General features: G+C 43.8%; 1 protein-coding gene across 1 annotated transcript in view; it reads right to left on the bottom strand.

Moving 5' to 3' along the window:
• Positions 1-24,992, bottom strand: part of MYO18A (myosin XVIIIA) — a 538,612-nt gene that overhangs the window by 291,007 nt on the left and 222,613 nt on the right. The window contains exons 17-19 of the mRNA XM_075333424.1: positions 22,348-22,524; positions 17,091-17,181; positions 2,448-2,640 (exon numbers count right to left, since the gene is read on the bottom strand). Of these exons, the coding sequence (XP_075189539.1) occupies positions 2,448-2,640; positions 17,091-17,181; positions 22,348-22,524 (461 nt within the window). The remainder of the gene's footprint in view (positions 1-2,447; positions 2,641-17,090; positions 17,182-22,347; positions 22,525-24,992) is intronic.

Genomic DNA, 24,992 nt, shown 5'->3' with positions numbered 1-24,992 from the left:
CTGGGAAAGCCAAATATTCTTGCTAAGAAGTCGTTCATACGTTACAGATGCAAGTAAATGGTTGGGTGCCAAGACTTGCAACTCATTGATACAGATTTACTAAAACAGTCCATAAATTAGACCGCTAAGAATTACACTAAATGCATCATCATCGCAGTGCCTCCTGCTGGATAAATTTGGCAAATCTTTAGTCTTACGTTTTGGTGGGCTTCCTTTAGACAAATTTTTTAGAGCAATTTGGCACATATTGGGACTCGCCTATCCTGTTAAGTTACACCATTTGTGGATAAGGCCAAAAAAAAAAAAAAGTCAAACAGTTAAAAGGGTCAACCTTCCATTATTTGAACAATCCCTTCGTAAATGCTATAGTCCCACGTGTAAAATTGACAACCTTAGGGCATGTGCAAACGTTAAGTATTTGGTGCAGAAATTTCTGCATCACTTCTGAGTATCTTGGCAGGAAAAATTTAGAGGCAAAAGTGCGAGTTTTTGGGGAGTCATTTATATACTTTTTGGTGCAGATTTTTCCCACTTATTAGTATGAGTGAAATCTGCACCAAGTCTGCAAGGAAAAAATAAGAAATGTGCGCCTGAGACTTCAGGATTCTCATTCACTTTGCTGGCATCAGGAAATTGTGAGAAATCTGTGCAGAAAGAACCGCAACAAATCTGCAATGTGTGCACAGCGCCTAAGGCTTTGCTCAAACAGGGCGTTTTTTAGCATGGTTTTTGCCTTGGTTTTATGCATATCCATGCTAATAAAATGCTGCCTTCATAGTCCCAGCAAAGTCTATGAGATTCCAGAAATCACACACAAAACACCTGCGTTTTTTTCCTAACTGTTTAGTCAACCTCCTTGTTTTTGGAAGAATGAGCATGTGAATTCTTTTCAGTGTTTTTGACCTTACAAGTCATTGAGAAAATGCAAAAAATGCTGCAAAAAAGCCATAAATATCCACACCAAAAACTCAGAATACCACCAGGAGACTTCCTACCACAAGATAAGGCTTTGCTGCAGAAAAAAAAATGCACCAAAAACATCCAGTGTGAAGATAGCCTTATACTGACCACCTGCACCAGGCACTACTATAGCAATTTTTGGAACTGGGCCTCCTGTAATTCACAGGACATTGCCCTAACATGTGACCACTGCAGTCAATCAGTTGCAGCTGATGGGCTGTTTGGCTCACACCTCCCTCGGACATCCAAGTCTTACCGAAGGGTAGTGTGAGCAAAGCAGCCCCTTAACGTCTTCGAATTGTTATGCCTTGTGAACAGTACAGCACCGGAGGCCAAACACCACCATTGCTGCTGCAAGAGGGGAGTAGAAGCGGTCTTATTTTACATGGTAGACTACAGCATTTAAAAAGGGTTTGTCCGGGTAATGGACAACCCCCTGAAGAAATGTGTTGGCACCAATATTCTGGCACATTCTGAATCGTAAATCTTCCCCAATGTGACCTTTGTACAATTCATCATCCATTATATAAGAGAAAAAAAAAAGGAAAGTAAATAAGAAAGATTAGAGCGCAGCATTGTGTAAAGCAAACAATAAATCCCATGCGACACTATTTGATTGTGTTGTTAGGCTGCGGGTTATGTTAACTATTCGCAGTGATCTGACAGCACAAAAAAAAAAAAAAAAATGTGTGAATTTACATGAAGGTCAAATCCAATCTTCATGATGGGTGTCATAAGCGAAAATTACATAAAATCAGCCCCATGCAAAGTCATATGCACTAGGATGACCTTTAAGGTACAGTCACACTTAGCGATGCTCCAGCACTCCCACCAGCGATCTGACCTGGCAGGGATCGCTGGAGCATCGCTACATGGTCACTGGTGAGCTGTCAAACAGGCAGATCTCCACAGCGATCAGAGATCAGCCTCCAGCGACCCGTGTAACGACGCTGTGCTTGGTAACCATAGTACACATCGGGTTACTAAGCAAAGCACTTTGCTTATAGTTACCCGATGTGTACCTTGGCTAAGTGTGCAGGGAGCAGGGAGCCAGCTTCTAGAAGCTGCGGATATGCTGGTAACCAAGGTAAATATCGGGTAACCAAGCAAAGCCTTTGCTTGGTTACCCGATGTGTACCTTGGTTACCAGCGTCCACAGAAGCCGGCTCCCTGCACATTCAGATCGTTGCTCTCTCGCTGTCAAACACAGCGATGTGTGCTTCACAGCGGGAGAGCAACGACCAAAAAATGGTCCAGGACACTCAGCAACGACCGGCGACCTCACAGCAGGGGCCAGGTTGTTGCTGGATGTCACACACAGCAACATCGCTAGCAAGATCGCTGTTGCGTCACAAAAAACGTGACTCAGCAGCGATGTCGCTTAGTGAGATGTGGCCTTTAGTCTGGTATACAGTATAGCAACCAGTATAGGAGGAGCCTAAACTGGGACGTATGTGCTGTGGATGCCACATAGGCGATGACAATACCTCTTTGTATCGCTCAAGTTCCTGCACAAAAGTCTTTTCATGGAACAGGGCTTGTAATCTCTCCTGTGCATAGTTGTGACAAAGCTCCTCGAAGGTAGCGCCGCGTCCCTGTTTTACCAGATCTGGGTTCTGAAAGCCTGGGGTGTCCACGATCATGATGGAGCACAGGGAATGCTGGCTGGATTTCAAGGCTCTGCCAAAGCAACAAAAGAAAACACAACGGTACAGGATTACAGGCAAAATTACAGAAAAGGATAATGTCGTGTGTGTGTGAAACGTTCCCGAGCTGGCACGCATCCATGGAGGATTTCAGCAGCTCATTTCGGGAAGAATAATAAGAATTACCTTCTGCATATTCACTTACGCCTGCTATCAGCTAGAATATTAATAGTAACAAGGGGAAAAAAATAATGGTAATAAAAATAATAAAAAACACACAAGTCAGAGCTCTGCGTATCTATAATAAACTGGGCAAATGGATGGCGCTTTGCACAAAGTACACGTTCTCTGCCAGCTAGTAAAAGCCTCATCCAGTATTTAAACCGCACATATAAAAGATTGGAAGCACGGCTATGAACAGAAGAACATAAATAACCTTTAGCGAGTGCAACAGAGTAATGTTACCCTATGCACTGCCGAAGAACCCTACAATCATGAATCTCTCCGTGATAAGCTCCGGAGCAGGGAATCCTCCGCGCCCGCTCACATACACAGCAAGAAAGTGATTTATACCTGCCCAGCGAGCCCTGATTAACCACTACAGATAGAGGGCAATGCATTCTTACGTGTGTCCTCACGCATTCATCACACAGCGCAGGTTTACAGTCGTCAGCCTCTAAACTGCTCAAGTGGCGGTGTCATTACCTGGTGGTCATTACCCACTCACAACGTGGAGGGGATATTTTTTTTTCCTTTTATAAAACCACTGCAGGTGAAATAAAAGTAGGCAGCGCTGTGGAATTAAATGGGATTACTGGTTCTAGTGTGGGTTTATAGGTTGTTGGGGATAGCAGTCACTCTATATATAATCTAACATTAAAGCATTGTTGTTTATCAATAAACTGATCTAAATCCTTTTTATTAATTTATTTTACTCGCCTATATAGCGCTATTAGATCAATATCCATTGATATAGAAGCAATGGCTGCAATAGTTCCCAGAGTCAATTTGTATAGGGCTCCATATTTCCAGCCTGAGTCTTACTTACAACCCCTCTCTAATACACAGGACAAAATACAAAGACAGTGGGATAATAAATTGGTATTAGACTTGTTAATATATAGACTAAGCCTAACATAACATTTCTTTCTTGTACTGCTGTGTCTTTTTTCAACTCTATTTGCCCCTCTGTTTCTCCAGTGTACACTGCTACAGCTACATTTCCCAGCAGCATCCTGCTTCTCCACAGTGCTTCAGATTCCGCACTCCTCCTGTGTATTAGTGATTACCCCCACCTCTCAGAGATGACAACTTACATTGGCTTGATGATATACATATAGTTGGGATTATTTAGGAAAACCTGCACTCGCAAGGAGTTGTACACAATGGCCCTTGAGGTCCCTTCCAACTCTACCATTCTATGATGTGCCAAATATCCGTGCTGGATGCAGCTAAATGTAGAATCCACTAATCTTCTATGCACTGTATGCTCCTGTAGAAAACCCTGACAGTCCGATTTTATGCGCTGCCATATAGATTGTTATAGCTGCCTTTGTGTTTTTACGTCACGGTTCTGTTAGCTGACTATTGATGCATGCGCCAGAGGATTATCTTTTGAGATATGTATCAACAGAGCAACATTCTCAGTTTCACACCACTGAGGTGTCTGTTAAAGGCATCAAACACAGCTCAGCACTGCTCAGGTCAGCTATGTGGAGCAGAGTTATTACACTAAACAAAAATATAAACATAACACTTGTTTTTGCTCTCATTTTCATGAGCTGAACTCGAAGATCTAAGACTTTTTCTTGGAGGGGGGGGCGAAAAAAACAGTCTATTTGGTGTGTGTGACCACGATTTGTTTCAGGCAGTGCAACACATCTCCTTTTCATAGAGCGGATCAGGTTGATTGTGGCCTGTTGAATGTTGATCCACTCCTCTTGAATGTCTGTGAGAAGTTGCTGGATATTGGTAGGAACTTAAACAAGTTGTCGTATACACCAATCCAGAGCATCCCAAACATGCTCCATGGGTGACATGTCCAGCGAGTCTTCTATCCATGCAAAAACTGGGATGTTTTCAGCTTCCACAAATTGCGTACAGAATCTTGCAACAGGGGGCTGTGCATTACTATGCTACAACATGAGGTGATGGTCGTGGATGAACGGGGCAACAATGGGACACAGGATCTCGCCACATTATCTCTGTGTATTTAAAATGGCATTAATAAAATGCACCAGTGTTGGTTGTCCATAACATACACCTTCCCAAACCACAACCCCACCGCCACCATGAACCACTCGGTTCACAACCTTAACATCAGCTAACCGCTCACCCACATGATGGCATACACATAGTCTACCATCTGCCCTGTGCAGTGAAAACCGCCATTCATCCATAAAGAGAACACCTCTCCAACATGCCACTTGCATGCTCTTTCAAAATGTGTGACATCTGTGGCATTGTGCTGAGTGATAAAACTGCACATTGTAGAGTGGCTTTTGATTATGGCCAGCCTAAGGCACACCTGTGCAATAATCATGCTGTCTAATCAGCAGCTTGATATGTCACACCTGTGAGGTGGATGATTACATCGGCAAAGGAGAAGGGCTCACTAACACAGATACAGACAAATATGTAAATAATATTTGAGGGAAAAAAATCTTAGATCTTCAAGTTCAGCTCATGAAAAATGGGAGCAAAAACAAACGTATTGAGCTATACTGATGTAGATGGCAGCCGATCAAATTGGGCTGGCAGAATTATGTAGAGGGCGATATAGTAGAAAGGATAGAGTGTACTGTAAAGGTAGAATACACTATGTCAAAGGTGGAGGCAGAACAGAGCCAACTAAGAGCTTGCATTGTGCATGATCAACTGGGATCACTGGAACCACAGCAGGACAGATCCAATAGCAACTAGAAAGTAAATCGAGCCTGGAGGGGAATCCTACAGCTGATGATACCTGCAAAATGGGGCAGATTGCAAGAAATCATTTTGCATACATTTTTAAGTCTTCTGATTACCTGATCACACAGGCAACACCAGAGAACCCTGACCGAGTGCGGTGTGCATGCTTTAGGGACTCGGAAGTCTGCAGTCACATAGATTGCAGACTCTCACAAGACTGGACAACCCCTTTGAAATTGCTCCAAATATAGCTCCCAGCTTTAGACACTTATGTCTCAGTTTACACAACCTTGGTTTACTTTGCCCTAGTGATCCATACAAAAAAAGTGGAGCAATTTTGGTAAGCCATGTCTCATTTCTGGTTGAGCAACCCCACCTTTCCCTCCAAGCCATGCTCCCTTTTTTGCTTGACCATGACCTTATGTCGAACAACGGAGGAAAAAGCATCAAATACACTTACTAAAAACAACGTTAGGAATTTGCAACAGGTTTTTGGCTTAATTAGCTGCCAGCCTGGTATATGCCATATCTGTCTTATATGATGGTGCCTATGAACAACCAATACTGGCTGTAACAATTTCAGTGGCTCAGCTGAAAATATGGTGAAAACCAAACCAACAATTGGATTTGGTAAATTGGCTCTTCATTCAGTAACTTTTGTCCTCCGGTTAGCTCACTGATGACATACAGATCGCGTAGAAGACTTTACTAAGGGCATAGGACATGTCATTACACAGTTGGGATGACTTGAATCAGGAGACATCCAGCGCCTTGACGAAACCATCTCCAACCGGACTTAGATAACGGTTAAGCCCGACTTCTTCCGACCAGTCCGTGGGCAATTGCCACTAAATAAACCATCAACAATTTTCAGATTTAGACAAAGCATTTATCAAGGGACCATTCTGTCCTTGTATCCATAATTATGAGAAGAACTATTTTACAGACCCAAGCGTATTTCCTTACGGGAGAGTGAATGTGAAGGAGGCAGGCACGGTCTGTGAACAGACGCCCGTCCTTCTTCCAGTCTGAGCGTGCACCGTAACTTACACTCAACTGAGAAATAAATCACCTGCTTGATGGATGACGGCAACACAATCCATTTAAAGAGTGAACATGAACAACAGTGACTGGGCCACAATTCACCTGATCACAAGACTGATGCCCTACTTACCAGAATGCTAAAAGACTTTTCTATGTGAATACACACGTGAGACAAGGCCAGAAGTATACGTGAAAAGCCATTACAGCTTGTGTGTCACCACTAATAGGGAATCGGGGAGCACAATTTATGCGCCATTAACCATTTCAATCCCACATGTGCCAGAAACAATGCGCTGTGGACCAGGATGACACTGATTCAATCAGAAGTGAACATAAACAGAAAAAGGTCTTGTGGAAGAGCCAAGTGATTAATATTCACTCATCACTAATAATAAATATTCGGGTTATTTGTACCGAATACCTAGTACTAGTCCAGTATTCAGCACGAATAACAAACCTAATGCAAGTCAAAGGGGAATCCGAGCATTATTCTGGGAAATCAAGAAAACTGCTCGGGTTCCATTTGTGACGAATACTGGAATAGTACTAGGTATTCGGTACGAATACCCCGAATATTTAGTATTCACTCATTACTGATTATTATCACCGAAGTGTCATTCACTTACATTATTTTAAAGGAATCTACCACTAATTGGCAGCCAAAAGAATAATCAGGGAACGTGCACATTACATCTTTTAAACTTGGACAAACCGTCAGAGTTTTTCAAGTAGAAAACACTAAAGAAAATTCTGGCTCGTTTCTTCCCTGAAGTGTCTATTGGTGGTTTTACTATGGTTATTGTGAAATCTTTTTGTATTGCTGTTTTCTGCTTGTTTTGTTATTTCATTCTATTGAACAATGAATATAGTGCTGGTGAGTTTTTATAAAAAAAATTAATAGAAAAACGCTCCAAACAACGTAGTCTCTTCCTTATGTCTTTTCAGCTTTCCCATTAACTCATTTTTAAGTACTGAGCGTGTTCCAAGCAGAAAACACCATAAGAATGGACATGTGAATTCTCTGGACCACTTGAGGTTTTTTAGAAACCTGATGTAGTTAACAGGACGATCAAATGTCTGAATATCTGCACAGAGTCGTTTTTACATAGAAATGCATGTGTCCATTCTTTTGAATGTTTTTCTTCAGGCAGTTTCCAGAGCAGAATCCGCCTGAAAAAGAAGCTGTGTGCACATATCCTTAAAGCACCACTTCAGTGAGGTTTTTTTGTTCGTTTTTAAATTGTACCGCTGGAGTGGTGCTTTAAATTGAAGCCCTCATCTGATACTCTCCACCAACCTTATCTTCTATCGCTGCAGGTCTAGTCGGTCTCTGTGACCTGCTGGCAGCGCCAATGTTTCATGGAGCACGCCGGAGGTCAGAACGCAATACAAGTCTATGAAAGCCTCGTTCTGGCTCTTATAGACTAGTATTGGGAGATTGTGACATAACTTCAGAGTTCCAGCCAGTTACAAGTTTTACAGTCATAAGATGGCGCCGTGGGACCAGAAGGCAAGTATATGACAGCGGCTTAGATTTAAAGAACCATTCCAGCACTAAAAAAAAAAAAAAAAATGCTGGAGTGGTTGCTTTAAAGTGGTCTTTAAAAAAAGTTTTTAAAATAACCATGTAGTGGGCTCTAAAATATTGAAAGAAAAAATAATAGTAATTCATACTCATTACCGATCCCCAGACACTTCTCTTCCATTCCCAATGCACTACCTGCAGCTAATCCCTAGCTACATGGTTGGGACAAGATGTACAGAGACTGGCTGGGAACCTTGGCAGTGTTGAAAGAGGAGTGGAGAGGGATTGGTAAAGTAACTAATTTTTTTTTTTTTTTTTTTTACTTTAGAAGCCCCTGTATTTATGGTCACCAGGTAGAAAATACTCAGTTTTCACGCTTAGTTTATTTAAACTTCACCCAGAGCCATTTTTTTCTACTTTTTTCAAATCCACCATACGATTCTAGAGGTATGGGCCTATTTGGTTGCTAATTTTCATGATCTTTACCAATAGGGACGGATATACAGTATTCCTTGGGGGTGCGTCATCAGGCTGATCGCTGTAATTATTATGTTAGCCAAGCCCACAGGTAAAAGCCATAAAATTTACCATAAAATATAAAGGTCCATCTCCCTAGACGCATATGGACCACTTAAAAAGGGTAGAAAAAAAACCGCATACTCCGTGAAGCAGCAAGAATAAAATAAGACCTAGTAATATATCTTCTCTAAATAATTTCAGGGAAGAAAACAAAGTCCTTTAAAATTAAATTATGGTAAAAAAAATAAAAAATTTGGGATGGGACAGCAATGGGTTCTTTTGCCCAGGACATGGGCTGACTGGATTTAAAGAGGTGGTTCACCCATATTTATTATTGGCCACATCGATATTATGTTGAAACTCATCCCATGGGGCTGGGATCATCATCATGGAGACTGGGGCCGGCCTCGGTGATGTCAGGTGAGCAGGAAGTTGACGTGACATCACCAGATCCCCGAGGTCACGGAGCGATGGGGAAGAGCAACACAAGGTATTTGAGAGAAACCTTGTTTCTCAACATAATATCGATGTGGCCAATAATAAATATGGGTGAACCACTTCTTTAATGTTATGTAGGTCAATCCCCTTCCAAAACAAATGACACTTGGCAGCCACAAATTTCAGGCCCCAGATTTCTGCAACTTATGTGATTTTTTTTATGCTAAACATTTTGAAAGAAATTTCTTACTGTGGTAGATTTAATAACTTTCTAGAGTTAAAAAAGTCGCAGATCATGGCACAGACCATATGGATGCCATAATGCGAGACTGACTTTCTCAGTCGCTCACGACACTTCTCAAAATAGTGGACAGAGGTTTGGTGTGTAAACTATAGCACAAATCTACGCTGTCTTACGGCTGACGGGCGTCTGATTTTCTGGTGCACGCATTGCATAGCCTCCTCCTAATGTAGTGCATCTTACACTAGCCTGCTGGGCTTATAATTGCCTCCATTATGTTCTGTGTCACACAAATGAAACCCTTCCTAGGCTCTAGGGTCAGCCATGGACATTTATGACATCAGACATCGGACCTTCTCTGATGGATGAGGTGTGGGTACATCCTCATGTCAGTCACACTCCATATTTGCGGACATGCCTGTTCACATTTTTTCCTCAGCATTTTTCCTTACTATTAAAAGGCAGCAAAATGATACATATTTCTTTGTTTTACAACCGGCTTTTATGTGCTCATATCTGGGACCAAAAATTATTACGGTCATTCAGCTTCACTGAAACTATGGGACCGTATACCTTAAATAACCACTAAAGCCAAACGGAAGAGGCATAAATCTGGGTGATCACAGCGCGCTCCTGGTCCCAATACAAAGTGTCCGCAGACAGTATAGATGATTGATGTGTAATGCAGCCTCGGTAACAGCTCCTGTCAGGCCGGAGGGAATCTGTGTGGGCTCCATGCTAAGGAAGCTCTGCTAAGGATATAGAACCCTTTTTTATGATTATTATTTAAAAGCATGTTGTTGTGTATTTTGCTTAACAATGTATGTTGGGCAAAATCATTTTTGCAATTGTGTTTCATTAAAAAAAAATAACTTCTCTAATGTCTGCTGCACTGTTTATTGCAAGCTGCAGAAGGAGTCATCTAAAATCCATCAGTGAGCTCTTTTTGACAGAGCTTGCAAATCTTAGGCCCTGTGCATTTTTTTTTACGCAGTTTTTTTTTCTTTTGTTTTTTTTTTTAAATCTGCATCAAAATCTGCATGCCTCTCCTGAAGCCAGCAAAGTCTATGGAATTTTAGATTTGCTGTGCACACAATGCAGGGTCTTTTTTTTCGTGCAGTTTTGATGCAGAAAAAAAATCTGCAGCATGTCAATTAGTAGTCAGGTTTAGCAGCATTTTTTTCACCTATTGACTTCAATTCATTGACTTTCGTGATGGCCCAAGAAACGCACCAAAAACTGCACCAAAACAGTGTCAAATTTGCATCTGGTTTTGCTGCGTTTTTTTTTTTTTTTGAGGGTTTTTTTTGCCACAGTGTGCAGATCTGGTGCAGAAAATTTCTGCACCAAATCTGCAGCGTGTGGACATAGCCTTAGGGTACATGCCCATGATCCGCACATGCTATGTTCTAGACGTAGCGTGCTTTCTCTTGCAAAGACATGAGTGCTCTCCATAGGAGAATGCAGCGGTCCGTGCCCATGATCAGGGTTCTGGCTGCTGCCGATTTTCGCTGTGCTCTCCAGCTGAGAACATTCGGGTCTCCGCAGCATGAATTGAAATGCTGCACCTCGGAAAGCCGCACCACAGGTCAGTTTACGTTGCAGATAAAAGAAGCACAATGGGCAGGAGATTTCGATAAATCCCACTCACTGTGCTTGTATTGTACCATGCAGTGGTTTGGAGGCAGCGAAAACATGCAGCGTTCAAAACACTTCCATAATAACAATAGTAATCTTTATTTCTATAGTGCCAACACATTCCGCAGCGCTATTCCTGATCGTCGGCACGTACCCTAATCTGTCATTTCTTTGGCTCCTATCAGCTGATTTAATAATCGCATGGAAGTTCAAAGATCTCCTTTGATGTCTTTCGTGGTCATAAATCAGCAGAGAGGAGCTCTGCAAAACACAGATAAAAGACTTACAAAAAACTCATCAGATCCTTCTGACTGAGTTTGTTTCTCTGAACATTGGTGGCTGCAGAATGAGATTAATTAATGGTGCGAAAATGTTAATGACACCCTGTTGCAAAAATTATTATTTTCATTCCAAAGCATGTTGTTTAAGTACAAAATAAAGAAAAAATAAAAAAAAAGCTGAGAGGTAGTTATTTATATATATATCCTTTCAAAGCTATACTCCGACTCTAAAATTCACAGCCTTAGGCTACATTGACATGACCGTTCCGTTTTTGCGGGCCGCAAAAAAAGGTCCGTTTTTTATGGATGCATCTGAGTGGCATCCGTGTGACATCCGTTCCGTTCAGTATGTCATCCGTGTACCTTCCGTTTTTTTGCGGACCGCAAATCACGGAAGCAGCAAGAAAGATAAATAGATAAGTAGATATAGAGATGGATATAGATAGATATAGAGACAGAGCGGGATGGATGAATGAATAGATAGACAGATAGATAAAGAAAGACCTATATAATGTCCCACCCCCTGGCAGCTGCACCTTGGTTGGTAATCCAAAACAGAGGGCACCCCACGCTGTTATTTTAAATTAAATAAATAATTTAAAACAAAAAACACGGGGTCCCCCCCAAATTGGATCACCAGCCAAGGTAAAGCGGACAAGCTAGGGTCTGGTATTCTCAGACTAGGGAGGTCCACTGTTATTGGACACTCCCCAGCCTAAAAATAGCAGGCTACAGCCGCCCCAGAAGTGGCGCATCCATTAGATGTGCCAATCCTGGCGCTTCGCCCCAACTCATCCCGTTGCCCTGATGCGGTGGCAAACGGGGTAATATATGGGGTTGATGCCAGATGTGCAATGTCACCTGGCATCAAGCCTTGGGGTTAGTGATGTCACGCTTCTATCAGATACCTGACAACACAAAACCAGTCAGTAATAAAAAAAAAAAAAAAAAAAAAGACAAAAAGTTTTATTTGAAAAAACACTCCCCAAAACATTCCCTCTTTCACCAATTTATTGAAAAGAACAATCAAATCCGGGTCCGGCGTAATCCAATAAGGGGGTCTCACGACGATCTATACCATAGTCACTGTCCCAGTCAATGAAGAACAGAATGTTCACCATTGGCTGGGAGAGCTGTGCAGTGACCTGAGCTAACATCAATAGGTCAGCTCAGGTCACTGCAGGGGATGACGAGCGCTGCTGTCAGGAGGTTAGATGAGATCATTACCTGCTGTGACGATCTCCTACTCTCCTGACGTCAGCACTGTCACTGACTTCTATGCCCGCCGCGTTCTCAGCAGTATTGCGAGAGCCCGTGACGTCACCGCTAGTGACAGTCTCGGGGCGCCCGGGAGACGGGCATAGAAGCCAGTGACAGCGCTGACGTCAGGAGAGCAGGAGATCGTCACAGCAGGTAATGACCTCATCTAACCTCCTGACAGCAGCGCTACTCATCCCCGCGGCTGCCCGCACTGCAATGTGAGAAGCTGCTGATACTGCAGTGCGGGCAGACACTGACACACTGCAGTGCGAGCAGCCGTGGGGCTGGAGCGAGACAAAGACTGCATGGGCACCCGACGGAGGTCACACGGAAGTGCTTCTGTGCGGCTTCCGGGGATTTTGTGGGCCTATTGACTTGTATTGAGTCACGGTCCGTTATTTCGGAACCGAATAGGACATGTTCCATAATAACGGAGCGGACATACGGCATCCGGTGTGCTTTTTTGTAGGATCGGATGCATACAGAAGTTCTTCCGTGTACTATCCGATCCTACGCAAAAGACATTGCAAAGATGGTCCTTTCCGTAGGTACGCAAAAAAACAGGAGCTGACCAGGACAAGCGGAAAGGGCATGTGAATAAGCCCTTAGGTTAGTCAGAGGACTACAGATTACAAGGGACATGGATGATAAAACCTTCAACTCTTAGGGTACCGTCACACTAAACGACGTACCAGCGATTCCGACCACGATACGACCTGGTCAGGATCGGGGTGCGTCACTACAGGGTTGCTGGTGAGCTGTCAATCAGGCAGATCTCACCAGCGACCAGCGACTCGTGGAACGATGCTGCGCTTAGTAACCAGGTTAAATATCGGGTAACTAAGGAAAGTGCTTTGCTTGGTTACCCGATATTTACCCTGGTTACCAGCGTACACCGCTTACAGGCTACCAGCGCTGGCTCCCTGTATACGTAGCTAGGGTACAGATCGGGTTACTAAGCGAAGCGCTTTGCTTAGTTACCCGATATTTACCCTGGCTACGTGTGCAGGGAGCCAGTGCTAAGCGGTGTATGCTGGTAACCAGGGTAAATATCAGGTAACCAAGCAAAGCGCTTTGCTTAGTTACCTGATATTTACCCTGGTTACCAGCGTACGCTGCTGACACAGAGTCGGCGCTTGTTGGTCTCCCGCAGTCAAACACACTGATGTGTGCTGCACAGCAGGAGACCAACGAGCAAAAAATGAAACAGAACAGTGTGTAACGATCAGCGATTTCACAGCAGGGGCCAAGTAGCTGCTTAGTGTCACACACAGCGAGATCACTGATGAGGTCACTGGTACATCACGAAACCTGTGACTCAGCAGTGATCTCGCCATGTGAGAAGTACCCCTTAGGATAGATGTTTTCTCTTGATTACAGTCTAATTATAAAGTTCCCTATACACTTTAGGCAACAGTCGCCCAAACAATGGTTGTGCGAATTGTCCAGCCTTTAGCCTTCGTGCCTCATTCTCCCACACAAAGGATCCATTTCTCTGGCGAGCGTTCTTGTGTTCTCTTTGACAAGCGCACTCCGAGACATCTCTTAGCTCTTCCGAAATCAGGCATGCTGGATCCTTCTCTCCCCTGACATCATCAGTTGGGGGAGACACGGGGGCCCCCCACACAGATTGGACTAGACTGATGTCCAAACCCGTCAATATTGATGAGTTCAGCCAACATTAGTCTAATATGTATTTAGGCTTTTAGACAATGCAAGCTTGGACAACAGTCTTAAAAAACACCAAATTTCTTTATCATAGTTTGGAGGGAAAAAAAATGGTGCTTTTTAAAAAAAAAAAAAAAAAAAAGTCAAGTCCACGTTTATGCCACCTATTAGTTAGCTTACTTAGTTGCAGTCGTGCGCCACATCCCAACTTTTCACTAAGCTATGCCCCTTGTTGCTAATGCCACAACCCCTTGTCGAGCAAGACACAAAGTATCTAAAGCACATAATAAATTAGGTATAAGTCATGAAGGATAGTTTTTTGGGCATATTTAGCTTGTTATATCTCCCACTAATGTATAACTGCTTATGCAATGGGAACCTGACACTAGGTTTTGAGGCCAATACAGCTCCAGCATTTTGGGAGATTTTGGGAGTCAATTGGGAATTAGCTTTCCAAAAATGCCCATGTCAAATCCAGGTGTCCTGTCCTTGGGGCCGCATGTGCCAGATTTGGATGATGGTTAGTCGAGAACACACATGGGATAACTCCTAAGCTCCATTTCTAAATAATGCAGAATCTCTGGTTATAAAAGAGGCAGGTTTGGCATGTTCACGAAAACGAGCTACAAAATGACGTTCAGATTGAGTGGCCCAAAACATCCCTGTAAGCTCAAACAACAGGGATCTCTTCTTTTTAATATTACACCATTCTGACCTAGACCACTAGCCTTTTTTTTTTTTTACACCATGGGGTTTAGCTATCAATACAAATTCTTCAACAGATTTGACTAGATGATGCTAAATGAACCAAATTTATCAAAATGTTGTTCGGGCCATATATCGTTGGGGTAAAAATAGTCCAGATTTATCAGTCTGGGTTTACTTTGTGCCAGAAATACGAAACACAAATTTGAAAAATCTATGGGCACACGCATTGTCCTAAGGCCATTGCTCCTTCTGAGAAGCTGCACCCTTCAGAGAAGTCTCAACCACTTGTTGAAAAAAGACGTCAAAATTGTCTAAAACACATAAAAAATGTGGTGTAAGTAAATCAAAGACTCTATTTTGCACAGATTATGCCAAAAGAACCAATGCTGGATGAGGGGACAAATGTACAAAGCCTTTTAGGATACTCCTCATCAAGGTTAGATTGCTTACTTTCTCTTATTTGTATAGCGCCAACATATTCCCCAGCGCTTTACAGCCATTATCATCCCTGTCCCCATTGAGGCTCACAATGTAAACTCCCTATCAATATGTATAGTGTTGGAGGAAATCAGAGAACCTAAAACCCAAGCAAACAAGGGGAGAATCATGCTGCTTTGAATCTAATATAGCTTTAGTCTTGGCCGCATGTAGAGAGCGGCTACACCTAGAAACTCCCTTCCCAATGAGTTAAAGGCAGGTTAGAGAAGATTGTACCTCTAAATAATATCTTAAAGGGGTGGTTAACCCATATTTTTTATTGTCTAGATCGATATTATATTGAGAAACAATGTTTCTCTCAAATACCTTGTGTTGTCAATAGTGCCTGTGAGAGGCGCTATTGCAGACCGCTGCTCCCCGTCCAGTGACGTACCCGTCCAATGCTGCCTCGTCACATCCGTGCAGCCGGCTGCATTCTGAGCCCATCTGCTCCCTGCTCCTCCTCCCTCCTCCCTCACAGCACGTCTCTTGCTTGCAGCGTTCTGCGAGGAGGGAGGGGGGAGCAGGAGACGCGCCGTGCTGTGCTAGGAGGGAGGAGGAGGGGGGGGGAGCAAATGGGCTGTGACAGCAGTGAAACACCGCTCACAGCTCAGAGTCTGGAAGAATTTAGCCGGCTGCACGGATGTGACGTGGCAGCATTGGACGGGTACGTCACTGGACGGGGAGAAACATTGTTTCTCAATATAATATCGATCTAGACAATAAAAAATATGGGTGAACCACCCCTTTAACCTGAATACATATTTACCTGGACAGTAAGGCTAAGTTCACACTTCCGCTGTTTTGCATCAGTCACATTTCTTTGTCGGACTCCGTTGTGTGCGGGGGGCGGAGTTCGGGGGGCGGAGCTGAGGACGTCAGTGCCGCGGTCTGCATGGCTGTGGACAGTTGAGTGAGAGTGTGTGTGTGTGTGTGTCTACATGCGTGTGTACATGCGGAGTGCGGGAGGGGGCGGAGCGCGAGGGGGCGGAGCGCGAGGGGGCGGAGCGCGAGGGGGCGGAGCTGAGGACGTCAGTGCCGCGGGGACTGCAGGGCTGGGGACAAGTGAGTGAGAGTGTGAGAGTGTGAGAGTGTGAGAGTGTGAGAGTGTGTGTGTGTGTGTGTGTGTGTGTGTGTGTGTGTGTGTGTGTGTGTGTGTGTGTGTGTGTGTGTGTGTACACATGCGGAGTGCCGGAGGGGGCGGAGCCGAGTGGTGAAGTGTCGGCCTCCTTGCACACTGTATCCAGGGTAAATATCGGGTAACTAAAGGCAAAGCACTTTTTGCTTGGTTACCCGATATTTATCTTAGATACCAGCTTAGCGCGGGCTCCCTGCACCCGTAACCACTGTAAATATTGGGTAACTAACCAAAGCGCATTGCTTGGTTACCCAATGTTTATCCTGGTTACGGGGCGGGGAGCCAGAGAGCGCATGCACAGCGAAATCCTACAGATCGCGCTGCTCAAAAAACGTTACAGGCTGCGTTGCTGACCGCGACGCAGCGGATACAACGCAGCATCATCAATCACAATCCGTCACTAATAGAAGCCTATGGGGAAAAACAGGATTCCTGCAAAATATTTTGCAGGATACAGTAATTCCTCAAGGCTACGGATTGTGACTGATGCAAAACAACGGAAGTGTGAACTTAGCCTAAATGATTCAATTAAAGTTTCCAAAAATGAATACAATAATGCAATTTAAGGTCGGTTTAATAATAAAAACCTAATAAAAATAAGTTTTAGAATTTTCTGGTGACTTGTCACCCTCCATACCTGTTTAGCAGCGAGATGAGCAGTGTAAACAGCTCAGAGTACAAGCCGGAGGCCATCCCTTCAAGGCACTCTAAAGCAGACAACTTGGAACCTGTGTATGGAGGAACAAAATCACAAGGTATATGAGACATAAAAATATGAAGGCAGGATACAAACTTAAAAAGGGGTAATCCACTACTTTTAAACTGATGACCTATCCTTTGGAAAAAAATAAAACTTATGGCACTTCCTAACAGACAAGCGTGAACAGGTGCATGATGAACAAAACTATAACAAAAAGCTGCACTCTGAGACGCTAAGGTATACAGAGATGTAATATAGGAACTTGGACATTCATTTCTCATAAAAAAATAAAGTTGAGACACAGTGTATAAAAAAGGAAGTTATATGGGAGCCCAGCAGCCAGCATCAAAGCCTATCTCGTATGTTGGGTCCCTATCTGATGATGCCTCTATCTGGGTTGAATATCTTACAATTTTATTGGTGGATAGGAACTGCTAGTAGGGTTCAAATAAGGGTACGTGCCCACAATCCGTGTTTACAGCGCTTTGGATGAGGCGTCTTTTGCCAAGTCCAAAATGCTGCATTGTACGGTACAAGCAAAGTGGATGGGATTTCTAGAAATCCCATGCCCACTGTGTGTGTACGGCCCACAGCAAAGACCTGACTTGCGGTGCGGCTTTCTGAGGCACAAGCATGTCAATTCTTGGCTGCGGAGTCGCAAGCGTTCTCTGTAGGGAGTACACAAGCAAGAGGCCGCAGTGCCTCAAACCCTGATTGTGGGCATGGGCAGCTGCAGTCTCCTGCATTCACCTGTGGAGGAGACTTACAACCCCGCAGGTCAGGACCCACCACACATCCAGGACGCTGCGGGTCTTGATCGTGGGCACATACCCTAAAACTGTGTGTTGTTTTATATGCCAAGTGTTCCTTAGCAGAAATGCAAGTCCATGCGCCTATGTTCAATGTCTGCATACCTTAGCGTCTCAGAGAGCAACGGTTTGTTCGTTTATTTCATGTTCGTTCAGAATGCACCTGTTCACACTTGTATGTTAAGGAGTGCCGGCAGTTTTCTTAATCTGTCCAAAGGATAGGTCATCAATTTAAAAGTAGTGGATAATCCCTTTTAAAAAAGATTATCCTTTGGACAGGTCATCGAAATAAGACTTGTGGTGGTCCAATACCCAGCGCCCCACCAAATCTTATATTATTGATTGATAGTCAGTATTAGATAACTCCTTTAAGACATAAAAGTAACCATAGAGTATGAACAAGTACTGAAGCAGCTAAACCATGAACAAAAGCCGCGTACACGATTAAAAGGAACCTATCACCGGATGTGTATAATACTTACCTATCGGTTGGTGCGGAGCAGACAGGTCGGATGGGAGTCTCCGTTCTCCGGATCCCTTGCCTCCTCTATCGGCCATCTTTGTCCTCCTTTTGAAGCTTCTGTGGATGACACATTCTACGTCATCTACACTAGCCAACAGTGAGGTCCTGTGCAGGCGCACTTTGATCTGCAAAGTGCGCCTGCGCAGGACTTCACTGTCAGTTAGGGAAGATGACATAGAACGATTTTTCCACACTAGCTTCAGAAGGAGGATAAAGATGGCTGAAAGAGGAGGCAAGGGATCCGGAGAACGGAGACGCCCATCCGACCTGTCTGGTCCGCACCAACCCTTAGGTATTATACACATCCGATGACAGGTTAACTTTAAGTGTAGCAGTCACATTTAGTCACAGAGGCGGTGCCTTTAATAATAATAATGGTGGAGGTACCTAAAGGCAAACAGCAAGGTTACAGGGAATTAGGGACTCAATGTAATCTATCTATAGACTTGTTAGGAGAAAATAGAACAGTGTCAATAATAATAGTAGGGAATTTATAATGTATAATTCGCAAAAAGGAGCAGAAGTGGAGCGTCACAGTGTTGATATGTAGCCAAACTGCTCCATTTGGGCTGCCATGTAGCCCTGGCCTTGGCTGATACCCATTTAGAATACAGTTTAGATGTACAAGTGACCTGTAACCAGAGCGAGTCGGTACACAGCCTGGTAAGTAAGGTCAGCGTGTCCGATCACAATGCAGGTCGCCGGTACGGCTGTACGCAGTCAGGGGCACCTCATTACGGAGTCACTTATGCTCTGGATTATGCTTTTGTCTAATTGAAAACGTCAAGAGCAAAAAGCAACAAGCAAAAAATGAAAAGAAAATGTCAGCCGAACATCTGAGGCAGCAAAAGGAGATGTTTCAATTAAAGGCTGGAAATTCTACATTTTAAAAAGGTTAAGAAACTTAAAGTCAACAGAAAATTGTAAAGATTATAAAAAGGGACGCGAGTTTCACGGAAGTCAGGCCATCTTTTAATATCAGGAAAGCATAATGAAACTCAGTTGTAAATGTCATCACAAAGCATTGTGGAAAGCATATATTTATCAAGAATATCAAAAAGTTAAAGAGTAAAAGTTACCATTAAACGGATGCTGGACTTTAAGCCCCTGTGTGCATTAGATAGTGGTCGGCAAATAGATTGCTCGGCCGACAGCCATCACTTCCGACTACCACGGGCCCAGGAGCACTTGTCTAAAGTATCTGGGTCCCAGGAGAAAGAAGACTCTCTGCCACCTATTGGAGGTAGTTACCCTAAAATTTAATATCTAGACCTGTTCACACAGTACATTTGTGATGTTTTGTTTTTTTTCTTGCTGCAATTTTCTCGGAAAAAAAACAATCCTGTTTCTGTGAAAGAGCGACCAAAAAAAACTAATTGGGAATGCATTGGGTGATCACAGTCTTAAAAGAGAACCAACGACCAGGATTTTCATGTCTTGTATAAAGCCAGTGCTATACTGGTGCTAGAATGCTGAATGTAAACATAGTTTCTGTTCTGAGATTGGATGTTTTATTACAGTAACATTTGCAAGTAAAGTTCCAGCAATGCACAGCTATTTGATTGACAGGTGCAACAGGAATGGAATATGTAGATCGGGTCTTATCTATTCCTGTTCCCTTCTGCCTGCCTGGCCTTCCTCTCCCTGCCGCTGCCATAGACTAATTCCTGCGCCTGCTCAATAGCATTTATCAGTATTACAGCAAACGCTACACTAAGATGGTGTCGGAGTCGGCGGCTGAGCATAGCGCTATCTCCAGTGACATCTTTGTGAAGACCTTTTTCCTTTTTCCTTCATTGAAATGATGGATGTGTGATGTGAGGGCGGTGCATTCACCTTCACATCCTCCGCTCTCGTTGTGACCGCGGGAGAGTGCGCGGTCACAACAGAAGTGGAGACTGCCTGCCTAAGATCAGCTACCCCCACATGACAGCAGACCGCACCCAGAAGACGAGCTGCATGCTTTAGAAGAGACCGGTGAGTTGACTTTGGGGGCGGTCTCCACTTCTGTTGTGACTGCATATGCTCCCACAGTCACAGTGAGAGCTAAGGAGGAGCATGCGCCGCCCTCGCATCGTGCATCCATCATTCCAATGAAGGAAAAAGGTCTTTGCAAAGATGTTGCTGGGGATAGCTCTATGCGCAGGCACAGAGTCTGACGCCATCTTAGTGAAGAGTTTGCTGCAATACTGATTAATGCTAATGAGCAGGCACCAGAATTAAAGTCTATGATGGTCGAAGGGGGAGGAAGGCGAGGCAGGGGTGGGAATAGATAAGACCCAACCCCCATATTCCCTTCCTGTTGCACCTGTCAATCAAATAGTGTATTGCTGGAACTTTACTTGCACATATTTCTGAAATAAAACATCCAATCTCAAAACTGAAGCTATGCTTACATTCAGCATCCTAGCACAAGTATAGCACTGGCTTTACTTTATATATGAAAATCCTGCCGGTTGGTACTTTTTAAAGGATACCGGTCATGTCATAAAACACAATTTCCCCATGTGCACACGTTGATCATTTGGATGCAGAAATTTCTGCACCATTTCTGCATCTCTTGGCAGGAAAAAATGTGCGCTTTTTGCCAAGTCCTTCAATTGAATTCAACGGGTGAAAAACGCAGTAAAAAATGCTGAAAAAAAATTGACATGCTGCAGACTATTTTCTGCACCAAAATCTGGAAGAAAAAAAATAGGACTTGCTTGCAGTTGTGACAAAACTACACTAAAATGATTGATTGCTCTCAGTGAGAAACAAAATTAAAATTTTGTAGTTGTGATACCTTTTAATGGCTAACTAAAATAAAAATAAAACGTTAGCCATTAAAAAGGTATCACAACTACAAAATTTTAATTTTGTTTCTCTCACTGAGAGCAATCAATCATTTTTCAACTGGCTAACACGGTACCAAAACCATTTTCTTTTAACTAAAAACGACACTAAAAAACGCATAAAAAAAAAAAAAAACACACAGATAAAAACACACTGTGCACACAGCCTTTACCTGCAGATCTGGGGTTAATCTACAGGTTAATAGCAATCTAATTATGCTCTGCCACCGTACAGTAAGCCCGGTTGAGCTGACTATCAGTCATTGCCGGGGTACGGTTACAGCCACTGCTCACTATGTTCTATGAAACTGCCCGGCCGCCCGCCCATGAATGAAAGCCAGAGGCTGCAGGGAGGAATAAAAGTTCATTTTTCCCCGATAGTCTGTGTGTAAGCCGGGCAGCTTTAGAAAGCAATAAACCCACAGACTAAGCCCATATTTGCAGGTTAATAGTGGGTTTTGGTATAACAGGTTCCGGTCAACAAGTCTTGCAACACGACTAGATAAAATATTCATCAGAAATCCATGTGTAGAGAGACGTTACTCAGAAATAGCCGTCTAGAGAGGACGTTCTGGATGGATAATCTCCCCAAGTCATGTTGCAAAGCTCATTATAGGGTCAGCCATTGATTTATAGGGTAGCTACCTCAAAAGATGGCAGTAGAGAGGTTTTTTTCTTGTTACCCTGCAGACTACAGCAGTCGATGGACACTATGCTACAGGCAACCATAAAACAAATCATAAAAACGCAGAGAGCAATGTATTTCTCTTACAAGTATCTACGACTTTGTGTTCTTGGTGCCCAGCATTTCTAATAGATTGTCTGAAGAGGTGCCATTAGAGAGAATAACTGGATAAAAAGTGCACAGACCGCTCTGGCAGCTGGCAAAAAAAATTGCCATTAAATATTAAAGCACAGTAGCAAACACTAATTGCCAATTTTCTACAAACAGTTTTTTAATTCATTTTTGTGTAATGAGATCTTGATCTATGCAAAGAGCAGCAAGTCTGTATCTGACCGCCACTTACCTGGCCCGTCTCCTTGGCTGGCATCGTCCAGTCCTTGACGGAAGGAGGTCGATTTCTGCAGGCCACTGGTTTTAGGTTGGTGCTTGAATATTGATGAGGAAAGTTCTTCCAGAGAGCAGCCCAGGAGATACGCAGCCTTCTGTGCCCACTCGTGCCGGGCAAACTGCTTCCTGCCAGCTTTACAACAACACAGAATGGAAAATGAACGGTGAATCTTTAACAAACAGCGATATAGTGTGTATCAAGATGGTCATCATGGTGAGGGGATGGTGATGTAGATGTGAAACTTCACTAGGAGAACATACAAAACATCTAAATATGTGTTCTGTCTCTTGAAAAAGTGTCAGAGAGACTGTGCGGAGACTCACAATTGGCCATGTAGTCACGAAAACTCCATGCCTTACTGCACCCTACGCCCGCAGGTTGGTAGGATCCTAAAGTTGGTGGATTCTATACCTCAAAATGCTAAAAAATGTATTAATCCTACAGTACCTTGATAAAGTATTCATACCCCATGAACTTTTCCACATTTTTTTCCCAATGTTACACCCACAAACTTAAATATATATTTTATTGGGCTTTTACGTGATGTACCAACACAAAAGTAGCAAGTATGTGTAAAGTGCGAAGGAAATGATCCATGGTTTCCTAAACATTTGAAATTATAAATAATTAGAAAATCATGCATCATTTCTTTGACACTTACATACTTGCTACTTTGTGTTGGTATATCACATAAAATCCCCAAAAAATGCACTTCGGTTATGTTTCCGCGATCAGTGTTCACAGCATTTTGGACGCAGCGTGTTTTTGCGGCGGTCAAAACGCTGCGATGTACAGTACAAGCACAGAGGATGAGATTTATAGAAATTTCCTGCCCACTGTGCTTGTTTTTGCTGCAGGGTAAACTAACCCGAGTCACAGCTTCTGAGCCCCAGCTTGTCAATTTATGTTGTGGAGACGTGAGTGTCCTCAGCAGGGAGAATAGAGCTGAAGTCCACAGCAGTACAAACCCTAATCATATGCACAGGTTGCTGCAGTCTCCTGCGGAGAAACAGTCTCGGCCCTGCAGGAGAGAATATGCTGCATTCAGGACGCAGCGTGTCCTGATCATGTGCACGTACTCTTTGGCGGGCTTTGCACGTTGCGACATCGCAAGCCGATGCTGCGATGTCGCACGCGATAGTCCCCGCCCCCGTCGCAGGTACGATATCGTGTGATAGCTGGCGTAGCGAAAATTATCGCTACGCCAGCTTCACACGCACTCACCTGCCCTGCGACCGTCGCTCTGGCCGGCGACCCTCCTCCTTCCTAAGGGGGCGGGTCGTGCAGTGTCATAGCGACGTCACACGGCAGGCGGCCAATAGCGGCGGAGGGGCGGAGATGAGCAGGACGTAAACATCCCGCCCACCTCCTTCCTTCCGCATATCCTACGGAAGCCGCGGTGACGCCGGTAGGAGATGTTCCTCGCTCCTGCGACTTCACACATATCGATGTGAGCTGCCGCAGGAACGAGGAACAACATGGGACCGTCGCGTCAGCGTAATTATGGATTACGCCGACGCTGCACCGATGATACGATTTCGCCGATTTTGCGCTCGTTAATCGTATCATCTAGGCTTTACACACTATGATGTCGCATGCGATGCCGGATGTGCGTCACTTTCAATTTGACCCCACCGACATCGCACCTGCGATGTCGTAGTGTGCAAACCCGCCCTTAGGCTATGTGCCCACAGGAAATTAAACCTGAGGATTTATCTGCGGAAAATCCATGGATTTTCTGGATTTTCCAGATAAATCCTCAGGTTTCAGCAAGTACAGACACTCCTCATGTTATCCTATGGGCCATGGGGAGTGTATGTCCATGCTGCAGATATGTATGGCTGCGGAATATGCTGCGGATGTCCCGCAGCCACACGTAATTGCATGTCAATTATTTCTGCGGAAATTCCGGCCCTCCACTATGGAGATAGAGGCCGAGACTTCCGCAGGTAAATCGCACGAATGCTCGCAGGTTTACCACAGATATTTTGCTGTACTACCGCAGCTATAAATAGCTGCGGATTCCGGCGAGCAGCTGCGGGAAACCTACGGATATATCCGCAGGTCCAAACTCCTGTGGGCACATAGCCTTATGATTATGAGTGTAACAAGCAAAAATGTGGAAAAGTTGCCAGTGTAAGAATACTTTTCAAGAAACTGTATGTATTCGGTATTAATCACTACCTTTAAAAGGAAATCTGTCACATTGTACATGCCATCGTATCTGTGGACAGCATGGTATATATGGTATGGTGTATATGATATATTGTTTTGTTGGAAAAGTTTCAGTATAACTTGTATTTTATTCATTGAAATCCCTGGTGTCTATGTACAGGAGTCCAGTGGGCGGTCCTGCTAGTGAGTGACAGTCCTCCCTCTATGACTATACGCAGAGATAACTGTCAATCACTAGTAGGACCGCCCACTGGACTTCTGCATAGAAACATCAGGGATTTCAATGAATAAAATACAACTTATAGTGCACCATTTCCCATGTGCATCAATCTGATTAGCTCCTTCTGCAGATCAGACACCATATTCAACAAGACAGGTTCCCTTAAGTCAAAGGACTATCTTAAACACTTATTTTGAGAGGTTTC

Source organism: Anomaloglossus baeobatrachus, chromosome 2 (assembly GCF_048569485.1).
Source record: "Anomaloglossus baeobatrachus isolate aAnoBae1 chromosome 2, aAnoBae1.hap1, whole genome shotgun sequence".
Lineage (NCBI taxonomy): Eukaryota > Metazoa > Chordata > Amphibia > Anura > Aromobatidae > Anomaloglossus > Anomaloglossus baeobatrachus.
Note: the sequence above shows the minus strand (reverse complement) of the source record. Positions and strands in the feature narration are given on the sequence as shown.